This window comes from Xenopus laevis, chromosome 1L (genome assembly GCF_017654675.1).
Source record: "Xenopus laevis strain J_2021 chromosome 1L, Xenopus_laevis_v10.1, whole genome shotgun sequence".
Lineage (NCBI taxonomy): Eukaryota > Metazoa > Chordata > Amphibia > Anura > Pipidae > Xenopus > Xenopus laevis.
The window spans coordinates 198,263,143-198,275,162 of NC_054371.1; the positions used below are offsets into that span (position 1 = coordinate 198,263,143).

A 12,020-nucleotide genomic window follows, 5' to 3' on the forward strand; every position below is an offset into this window, starting at 1 on the left:
CACTGCCCTAACTGCCATCCCCTATGGGGACCTTCCCCATCACTTTTCTAAGGTTTTTTTGATCGAAGGAAAATCCTTTGATCAATCGATTAAAATCTTTCGAATCATTCGATTTTTCCTTAGATCGTTCAATCGTAGGATTTGCGGTAAATCCTTTGAATTCGATATTCGAATTCGTAGGATTTTACTTTGAGGGTTTATTAATCCTCGATATTCGACCCTTAGTAAATGTGCCCCCTGTTGTATGACATCACAGGAAGTGTGCACCTTTAATGATGAGACATGGACTTCTCATATGCGAGATGTTACTGATGATATCTGTGCTCAGTTTGCACAAAATCAATACTGTTTGTTCAAAATATAATAACAGCAATGGCACGTTTTAAATGTAGAAAGAGATATTTTAGAAATAAATATCAAAGAAAAAAACTTTAGTCTCTCAGTCTCTATCTCTCTGTATATGTACGTGTGCATGTACAAATAGCTGCCACATACAGCAGTAATAGAAGCTTAAAGGAATTGTAACACCAAAATATGAGAATGTGTTAAAGTAATTAAATACAGTATATTACTGCCCTGCACTGGTAAAACCGAGCTGTATGCTTCAGAAACACTACTTGACAGTGCTGGGCCAATGCAAGCAGGCGCCCTAGGCAGTTTGGCCCGGCAAAGCGCCCAATACGCGAGTGCGCGAAAAAACACAAGTGCGCATGTGCAAAAAATACGAGTGCGCATGCGCACTTTCGTTTTTCATGCATGCGCACTAGTATTTTTCGTGCATGCGCACTCGCGTATTGGGCGCTTTGCAAAACAAACGCGCTCGTCGGCCAGATAGGGTTGCCACCTTTGAAAAAAAAAAAAATGACAAAAGTGGTTGTCACTTATCCCTTCACTAGAGGAGGACCAGTGGGAAGAGGCTAAGGATAACTTGTACCCCTGTCTAATATCACTCAGAGACCGAATGGTTCAATTTAAAATGATTCACCAAATTTACATCACCCCTCTAAGGCTTGAAGCTATGGGTAGATCAGAAGGAGCCAAGTGCGTAAAATGAGGCAGGGGAGAAGCTGGATTCCTCCACTTGATATGGAATTGCCCTAAAGTAGCGGCATATTGGTCAGAAGTCCTGGAATTAAGTCCCCTGAAATGTGTCTATTGAGTGTTATTGATGAGGCAGTCCCTTTACAAAAACCCAGAACACTATTACGATCTATTTTGTTCTACACAAAGAAGCTAGTAATAATAATGAACCCGAATCCCGCCACACTTCAGCAATGGATCGACCTAATAAATGGGGTATTGGCTCTAATTAAATTGACGTATAATGCTAGGGGAACACCTCCGAAATTTGAGAAAATATGGGAACCTTGGTTAGAGGTCAACCCTCATGCATCCCTATCAGACGACTGAGCGCTAAAATGACCTGAAGTATAAGTTGATAACTGATGAGTAGGGTACATACTTCTTTATGTATTGAAACTGTCACTAAAACACAAATAATTGCCATGTAACTGTCAACCCTGTGGTTTGCTTTATTTGTTTTTGTTGTTTGTTTTGAAAATGCAAAATAAAAACCTTTTAAAAAAAAAAAAACACATGGTCTGCAGTGCACGTCACCCTGTGTGCTATATTGAACTTATGTCCAGTCCTAGGATGAGTGAATTGGGAGCCCTGTAACATCCCATTACACGTAAGACAGCTAGCACACTTGAAACAGCCATTTCTTAGGGGTCTGTCTAACCATAATCCATGACAAAGATCAAGTCAGGATTATTTGTATGACAATGTTCCTGTTTATGTAGCAGTTCTTCCTGTGTGTGGAGTTTAGCCCATTGTAGCTGTTCATTGATCAACTTGGTCGGATAACCCCTGGAGGCAAATTGTGACACTAGTGCAGTGAGTTGTAGTTCAGCCGTCACCACATGGTCACCACAGACCATGTGGTTTACATGGCATGGTGCCCATGTGGACTCCACTATGTATGAAATGCCTCTACTACATATCGTGAGCGAATGAACAACCACAGGAGTGCTATTAGACTGGCTTTGTCTTCAGGGAAGGCTGATCAACCTATTTCGAAACATTGGTTGCTTCACAAGCATACGTTACCACAGTTTTGCCACATGATCATTGATCACATAGCTGCCCCCAAGAGAGATGGGAATAGAGACTTATTACTTTTGCAGAGAGAGTCGATGTGGATTTATAAATTGAACACATTGGTTCCTCAAGGACTAAATGAAACTCTTCCAATGTCTCCCCTCTACTAATGACTTCTCCAATTGATAGTCTTTGATTGACTTTTCCATTGAACAGCGCAAGAGGCTACTAGCCTCTTAACTTAATGTTGGTCTATGAACTAAAGATTTTATCCATCAGTGCAAGAAAATAATACGATACCAGAAAGTACAGTCTGGATACTTTATTGGATACCCCATTGTGTCACCTTTTAGTTACATGTATACATATGGATACACTATTGAGACTTATTGGCTAGAATTTGATACTTAGCAATCATTACAATGATTGTAGATTTAACAGTTTGTGTACTAACTCTTAGGTTCTATTTTTCCCCTCAATGGACGATTTGGGTAGCCTTGAGCAGTGATACGTGCCTCCGAGCAGGAGTAATAGATCCCTGGATGGACATGTGGTTATACACTTGTCAGAGCGCCGAATACAATACCCCAACATGGCCTTGAGTGTGGATATGCTAACCTTATGATGCCTGTCACAACCAAACTAATAGACCATACTCTATATTTGCAAAATATGTACCCTATGGATGGACTGAGAGGTGCGGCGTATAGGTGCCTGTTGGTATCCTGTGCTGCGCGCCGTTCAGCTCAGAGAATAGGCAGGAGGTCTTGTTACAGCGGCACAAGCAATGGCTAAGAGAGCCACGGTAAGCTGTTAAGGTTGCATGATGGATGAACTTACACCAATGGCACAAGACGCATGGGGAAACATGACGTGACAATGAGATCAGTGCAGGCTTGTTGTGGGTAGGCGCTGACATATTGAAGCGGAATGAAATAGGGTTACTCCGGCACAGATCATAGGTACGTGTTCCACACATGAGGCGATACATCACAAAGATGCATTTGATAAGGTCCAGAGGGGTAAGGAGCTATGTTTATGCGAAACGCTCTATGCAATGTTTTTTTTATGTACACGCAGTCACAAAGAGGATATTTATGACACAGCACGTATGATATACCTTCTTTAGACACTTACCATAAAACAGGTATGTCCTGTTGATGCTGTCACTAATTTTAAGTCTGTCACAGGGTTTGATTAGTCACTAAGGGTATACACCCATTCACTGCTGGGTCATTCACCTTGTAATATGATCACCAATGAAAAGCACTTCCTGATGATGACGTCATGATTTGATTTTGGAGTCATCTTATGGTTTAAATATGTGTGTTGTTTGTGTTGTTATCACTTCCTGAGGACGGCTTGAGTTAGGAGCCGAAACATCAAAATAAATATGATTTGAATGAGACCTGGAGTGAGATTTCTTTGCTATTTGGATGTATATTATGTAACCTGCACCCAGGCGTTTGACATATTTTTGGAGTGCTCCAGGTGGATAGTGTTGTGTGTGTATATATATATGCACTGAGAAAGGCTTGAGTGCAAGCCGAAACGTTAGTTACTTATATTGAAATAAACACCATTTTTGATTTTGATAAGTCCTGTGAGTGCGAGCTTCTTCACTTCTCTCTATATATATATATATATATATATATATATATATATATATATATATATATATATATATATTGTGACAACTGGACCTGTAGGGGTACCTGGGTCAGTGTCTTGGGGCCGCTTTCCACAGTCTTTTAGGGTAAAAACAGTCACAGTAGTCGCTCCTCTTAAAGGCAAGTGCCTGCAGTTTATTCGGTTACACAGTCTTTAGTAACAAGCTAAACAAAACAAGGAAAAATAAACCCTTGCACCAGAGCGCTGGCTAAACACAGTTGGCAGCCTAACTACAGTTGGGTGGCTTGCCCAACACCAACTTAAAACAAAAGAATCAAAACATAACACAAAAGTTTGGTAATCAGTACCTTCCTTGTGCAGTGCAGCTTCTGCTCTCTCGCTCTCTCGCTCTCTCTCTCACTCTCAGGTGGGAGGGGTCCCTCCTCCCAAGGTCAGTCAGGTACTTTACCTGCAGCAATTACCTTGCAGCTTTGGTCTGTATTAATTAATCCATGTTCCAGGGTGTTGTATTATATAACACCCTGGGAGAAACATATTGCCCATCTATAACTAACCCAGCTGCTTTGTTACTATATATATATATATATATATACTCTCTCAATTTGAAACAAAGCATTCCCAGGCAAAATTATATTTATTCCAAATTGAGAGTATGATTGATATTTGGTCATGCACCCCTGCAATTGCTTTGTTGGAGTGCAGGTACTGAATATATATATATATATATATATATATATATATATATATATATATACGCCCAAGGCCCCTCCCCCCAAACTGCCACCCTAAGCATCTGCCATCAGTACTATGCAACCCATTATCCAGAAAGATCCGAATTATGAGAAGGCCATCTCCCATACACAACATTTTTATCAAATAATTCAGATTTTTACAAATTAATTCCCTAATTTTTTGCCTTGTACTTAATCTCAACTAAGATATAATGAATCCTTATTAGTAGTAAACAATTCTATTTAGTTTATTTAATGTTATTTAGCAGACTTATGGTATGGAGATCCAAATTACGGAAAGATCCCTTATCCAGAAAACCCCAGGTCTCAAGCTTTCTGGATAACAGAGCCCATACCTGTACCAATAAACTGAACCAGGGTCTTAAACAGGGGCCTGGAATTACCTTCTGTAAAGAAGTACAAATTGCTTTGCAGAGGAATTTCCTGATTTTGTTCTTTTAAAACAATTTGTACAAAAATTGGTAAAATGAGACATTTTTCTAAATAATATTCCATACTTATTCAAAAACCATGTTTCCTTATTTTCCCCCCTTTTCTTTCCAACACATTCGATTCTTGGGTAATCATTTACGTAAACAGTTTTTCTGATAAATTGGATGTTTTACTGATGATGGCATGGTAATCTATTTAATGAAGGGGAAAGAACATTAGTAAGCAGGCTCCGTTAAGATAAGACATAATGAAACACAGTGTAATATTCTGTATGTGCCAACTTGTAATATATCCAAGAGACCATAACCTTTAGGGGGTAAAATCCTGCCAAATATACAACCATTCTTTGGTAAAGACAGAAATACTCTTCACTAAATTTAAATAAGCTACACTGGAATGATGGAATACAGTTTAAAGGAATTGTTCAGTATAAAAATAAAAGCTGGGTAAATAGATAGGCTGTGCAAAATAAAAAATGTTTCTAATATAGTTAGTTAGCCAAAAATTGAATCTATAACGATTGGAGTGACTGGATGTGTAACATAATAGCCAGAACACTACTTCCTGCTTTGCTGCTCAGTGACCAATCAGTGACTTGGGGGGGAGGGCACACGAGTCATAACTGTTTGCTTTTGAATCTGAGCTGCATGCTAAGGCAAACTTGCAAACTTGAAAAGAGCTCTGAGCTTAATCGTTATAATGGAGGTATGTAGTCTAAGCCACTGGCATCTGTGCTAGGACTGTGGGACAAACTGAGTAGTATAGAGCTCAATAAGTTAGATACCTGTTGAGAAGAGCTCTGAGCTTAAGCCTTATAATTAATGTATGTACTCTAAGCCCCTAGAATCTCTTGTATGAATCTGGAACAGACTAAAAAGCATAAAGAAGTAAGGAAGAGCACTCCAGGGGGATATATGATCCTATAAAAGGCAGCAGCTTTGTTGGCTCACCCCACTGTTTCAAGTGAACCTTCGATAAGGAGCATCTTATGCTTGAAACATGTTTAGAGAATACATTTTGCAGGATACATTCAAATGCTAGTGTCAGATATAAACTGATTGAACCTGGAAGAGTCCTGTGAATTCTCTTATCCTGGTGACTCTTCACTTTTGTTTGGAAAGGGCAGTAGGGGGTCTTAATATCTACTTCCAAAATGGGTTGAACCTTTCCATCACTAGATGTTGACCATTTCCACCTCTACATACATAACCCAACACAACCTAGAGGCTTAAGTTTCTCTGACGAAAGCAGGCAGATACGGTTTTTATTCAGGCTCTGAAATTGAAAAGTAAAACTGGATCATCATTGGCGGTATGCAGCACTATAGAAGTTGAGTTTAGTAGGAAAGAGATGATAATCAATGGGAAGGGGTGTAATATTAATAGAGTGCAAGTTAGGTTGTATGTCTGGAGTCCATTACCTGGGACTATATGGGTGATTGCACATTTATAGTATTTTTTTTGTTGTGCCTTTATTTTCATGACACACACTGAGCCTGTTTTCAAATACATAATGATCATACATCCTTTATATTCCACCTACTGTACAAGAGCAAATTAAATGTAACATGAATGGTTTTCCAACAGAGTAGGATCAAAATGTTTACTAAACTGTGGAGAGAAGTGGGTGGAATTGGTTAGTAAATATTGAAACACACTTTACTCACGTGAAGTGCTTTTTTATATAAAATGTCATGCCATTGTAGACTAAATTGTTCATCACGAAGACGTAGAACCCTTGGCAGCAGAGTCGACATCAGCATTGTGAATGTGGAAACAATAACTGATACTGTGATAAGTGCTTTATGTATTTCTACTGTAGGAATAATATGGCATTTTTAGCAGCATGGATTGAATGAGACAACACATCTCCGTTGCAGACCCTAGAATAATGATAGCAGCGACAGTAGCTGAAACCCAGGTATTATGAAACCAGATCAACTGGAGAGAGAACATACACTTGGGATATGAGAGATCTAATTACATTGAAGCTGAATATCATTTATATAGCTAATCTGATTAGTCTATAGCAAAGGCAATAACAGCTAGCCAGATGCATATCTACTAATGGGCATTTAATCACAGGAGGCAACTTCAGAGATTAATGATCAGGAGTATTTTTTGAAATAACATTTGAAATGTGAATTCCTTAAGTCCTTAGGTTTTTTTATCCAGACCTTACATATAAATCATAGTCAACACCTGGGCCTGGATTCATCCATCTTGAAAATTACATTACAATTACGACCACAGATGTCCGTAAACAATACCATTTATATAAAGTTTAAATCAACAGAAACTGCTGCTGTGAAGCAAGGGGCCCACTCAGGCCTCCTCAGATTTGCAAGTGAGCTACACAAGTCTGGTCATAGTTTGAAAAACAATTGATATGCTGAGCTGAGTCCCTCTTTTGACAGCTCAACCTGTAGTGCCTCATTTGAACTGGAAAATCCAATTTTTCACTGCACTGAACAGTGAAAAAAAGAAACAAAGTTTGAAACTTAATTGGCTTTTGGCAGAGAGCCCAGAACAGCCAGAGCAAAACAGCAACAGCTGAAGATAAGATAGTTTTGTAACAATTTCGAGATAAGCAAATAAGTAATTGTAACAATATAAGATAACAGGTCCCTTGGGAAAAGTTAAGGTGGCCATAGATGTGCAGCACCTGCAATATCGGACAAACGATCGGACGTCCCCATCTCCCGACCTTCCACTAAGCTTCAGTTTAAATAAAGTAGTAAAAGAACAGATCAGCCGATGTTCTGCCCCTGACAGCAATCGTACAAAAAATTTATGTCTGACAAAGCTGGTGACAGTACCATAGGTCTTAATATATCAGGCTAAAGGCATTTCTCCATCAACATGGCAGGCCATTTCCTGTCTTCTTCTATTTTCTTTTTAATTATAGGGGTGCATAACTAAACATGTGTATTTGTGCCTAATAGCATGTCATTTTGTATAGATTTTAGAAAGCTATTTGTATAGTTATCAGGGCAGATTTATTAAGAGGAATCTAGAAGGATTCTCAGCAGGTTCAACTATTTTGTCATGATACTCTGTCTGGAATGTTCCAAGCAGTAAGCATTAGTCCTGCTCGTAAGAAGTTAATGTTTAACAAATCTGCCCCATAGTCATTTATGCTATTGTGTGTCTTGTTTGTTGTTGGCTGACTTCTTTGATTACAAAAAACAAAACAACTAGAGCTGCAATTGATCAAGAAAAGGAACTTTTCAAAATAAGATGCAATTTATTCCTTGCAAAAGAAGGCAGCCAAGGACACCACTGCTGATTTATATTTACATACTCCAGATTTTGTTATGTCTATGTCACTTTTTTAAGAGACATTGAATGGCCCTCCACCCTCTCACTTGGGCACACTGTTCTATTGGAAGAAGGAACAAAAGGCTTCGAGTGGTGCCGATGTTTTAAAGTTGAACTTAGAAAATAAAGAATAGTGCAGGGAGGAGAAGAAAGCAGATATAAACAAAGGGTGAGGAGAAGAAATCCTTAAGTAACAATAAGTGAAAAGAGGCAACAACAAGAGCAATGGAAGAAAGCAGGGCAAAAATACATTATATAAGGGAAGAAAATGCTTAAAGATATGGAAAGAGAAGGTTTGAAAAAAGGGCGCAGTAGAGAAGAATAGAGCATGGGTCAATAGTTGAAAAATAAGCACCAATCTGGTTTTAAGCACATCACAGAATTTTTACTGTATAATTGTTTGGTCAGTGGTTCTTACACTATGGCAGTGCCCCCTCCCTTTCAGGCCTAGAGCTGTAGCAGGGAGGGCTCAGTCTGAAGGCTGACATTGGGAGAAAGAATATTTGAGCTTGTAGATAACCCTGAAAGCCTAGCTGAAAAGTCAATCATGGTGAGATTTGGGGTGAACACTTATTTCATGTCCTAGATATTCTTGGAGCAATGGCCGATACACCAGTATTTCCTATATCTATAACCTTGTTATGGAGAAAGAGATAAAAGTCTGGATCTTGAAATGGGACTTGAACCAAATAAAGTTAGGCAAGCAGCGCTTTAAAAACTGCATTTTGGCTGTTTTTTAGTCCTCAGTTTAATGGGGGAAAGTAATATCTTTCATTAGCGCAAAAAAAGTTTGCAAAAACCTTTGCGAATGTTAGTGACCATGTTTGTGTCCTTTTTGACAGATTATAGACCTCAACGAAATTCTTGCAAGGTTTGTGACCAAATGATTTTTGCGAACATGCACAGTGTATGTTATATAAATGTTGCAATCCCAAAGTATATTTTGCCACGAAATATTTAACGAAGAGGCCCATTTATCAATGGTCGAATTTCAAATTCATGTGAATTTTTTTTTATCTGAATATACTCACAATTCGACTGGGAGGTTATTTAAGAAAAAAAAAGTCTAATATTCGATCGAATGGTTCTGACTCTGAAAATTTTCGTACGAATTGGGTTTTTCTCCCCAAAAAAACCTTGAATGTCAGGAAGGCTATTAACATCTCCAAATGGCTCAACGGACCTCTGACAGTGACTTGTACATGAACTCCGCAGGTTTTAGGCGGCGAATATTCGAATTAGGACTGTTTTCATGGTGGAGGTGTGATAAATCTCACATTCAAATTTACATTTGAATAGGGGATTAAAACTTGAATGTGTGGATTTTGACACTCAAAATTTTGAATTTAAATTCACTATTCGACCCTTGATACAGTAAATGTTAGTGTTAACACTAACCTCTGCTTAGCTAGCAAATCAATTTACATTGCTAGTAGCGCTAAACATTCGCCTTGTAGTCCAAAATATATGGTACCACTGAACTTATAACTTATAAAATATAGATCTGTGGCAGTAAAAAAAATTCCAAAAAAGGAGCAATTGTTTGATGAGTATTTTACATGCATTTCTCTGGAAAAATAAGAATAATACCTTTCAATTAAATCATATTTTCACAAAAAAGTTGGTACTCTTCAGCATCAGAAAAATTAGCAGAATGCATAATGATAATATATTTCTCAATAGGGTGTTTGTGAAACCTTAATGAACATTATCTTAAATGCATTGGCTTACCCTTTGTGTTTTCTTTCACCAGGGTCTGCTTGAATTTGCCAATTACCATGGATGAAGCAGTGGACGTCACAACAGAAAGCAACTCTCTTATTAAAGCAGTTTACCAAAGCCGACTGCGGCTCACGAGATTGTTATTGGAGGGAGGTGCATATATCAATGAGAGTAATGATCGGGGAGAAACTCCACTGATGATTGCTTGCAAAACCAAACATGTGGACCACCAAAGTGTCAGCAAGGTCAAAATGATTAAATATCTGCTAGAAAATAATGCAGATCCTAATATCCAAGATAAATTTGGAAAAACTGCCTTAATGCACGCATGTCTGGAAAATGCGGGTGCAGAAGTGGTCTCTTTGCTATTAGAAAGTGGAGCTGACCCCAGCCTCCAGGATCACACAGGTTTTTCTGCGCTGGTGTATGCGGTTAATTCAGAGGACAAAGAGACACTTAGAATTCTGCTAAATGCCTGCAAGGCCAAAGGGAAAGAAGTTATAATCATCACAAAGGACAAGTCCGCATCTGGAAAGCAGACAACAAGGCAGTACCTCAATGTACCACCATCTCCAGGAATCGAAGGAAACAATTCCCCTAGCCCCTGCACATCGCCCTCAGATATTGAGCTTAAAACATCTCCTGCTCCAATTTCAAATGCACTTGAAACTGAGAAAGAACTCTTCAACTTCAAAGAGGCCGCCTCCTCTTGTGGGTTCAAAGGATCATCCCAGCCAGGCTCTCCTACAAAGAAACCTCATTTATCGCATGTTGGAGGAAAGCTTCCTCTTCTTCAGAGACTACACTCGGAGCCCTGGTTAAAAATCCCACCCTCGCTGCTACACCAACACAAAGTATCTTCTCTACAAGAAGAGCTACAGGACATCACTCCTGATGAGGAGCTCTCTCTTCAGATGAATGAACTGATGTTCTCGAAGAGGTACTTTACACGCCACCAGAGCATTGATGTGAAGGATGCAAGTCATCTACTTAAAACATTTGACACAGCAGGAGCAAGAAAACTGTCATACGATGAAATTCATTCACATTCAATTTATCCTGAAGCCAACCCAAACAGGCCAGAAACCCTACCTGTAGATCAGGAGCCTGATTTGATGCACTCCATATCAGTATCAAGCTTGAAAAGTATTGTACAAAGGAGAAATTTAGGAGCAAATCACTACAGCTCTGATTCCCAGCTCACAACCCGAGCTGGTCCAGCTGCAGCAGAAGACAGCAAATCTCTTTTGGAAAAGAAGAAAATGTTATGTCCTCAACCATTGCTGACAGGTTCAAGAGAATCTTTAGAGAGTATATCTGTAACAGCTTTGAGCAGAAGAAATCATGCCATTTTAGAGAGGCGTGGCTCAGGGGCATTACTCTTAGACCATATTGCTCACACCAGGCCAGGGTTTCTTCCACCTTTGAATGTAAACCCTCACCCACCTATCCCAGATATAAGTATCCACAGCAAACTCATCTCTTCAGGAACAAAATCACTCATACCATCAGCTCCACATGTCCCTAAAGAACCAAAAAGCAAGAAAATGCTCCTACGGAGGCATTCAATGCACACAGAACAGATCAAACAGCTAATGAACCTTGAGGAGATCTTTGGCTAATGCAGCCATTCAAGAGCACGTCTTCTTCTTGTTTTTTTAAATTCAACAAGGTCACTCGCCATTTGCACCTGGTGCACAAATGCTTCAGACCTTTTCTGTAAAGAAAACAGAGCCGTTCAGCTTATGCTGGATAAATTATTCAAGCAAAAAAAGTGCTTGTTATATAGCAGTAATTACAGTTTTCTCTACAAAATAAATGAATTGCTGTCCTACACAGTTTCCTTTCACTTACACCAGGCCTCAGGTCTTTGGAAAGATGGACGTTGCAGACAGTCTCAGGTGACTGCCAATGAAGGAAAGGAAATATGCTTAGTAGAGACCTGAGCTTAACTGGGACTAATATCCGAATGGATCCTTTTTGCAGTTAAAATATTAATATTTCTCTGTTACATTTACCAGTGAGGTGAATAATGACAAGGAAATGTCAATTGCACTTATTA

General features: G+C 39.1%; 1 protein-coding gene across 3 annotated transcripts in view; it reads left to right on the forward strand.

Moving 5' to 3' along the window:
- Window positions 1-11,792, forward strand: part of ankrd34b.L (ankyrin repeat domain 34B L homeolog) — a 43,904-nt gene extending 32,112 nt beyond the window's left edge. The window contains 3 exon segments of one of the 3 annotated variants that reach the window (NM_001095213.1): window positions 5,555-5,621; window positions 6,738-6,836; window positions 9,990-11,792. In NM_001095213.1, the coding sequence (NP_001088682.1) occupies window positions 10,015-11,580 (1,566 nt within the window). In that variant the 5' untranslated portion in view covers window positions 5,555-5,621; window positions 6,738-6,836; window positions 9,990-10,014 and the 3' untranslated portion in view covers window positions 11,581-11,792. 3 annotated transcript variants of the gene reach the window in all.
- The last annotated feature ends 228 nt before the right edge of the window (window positions 11,793-12,020 follow it).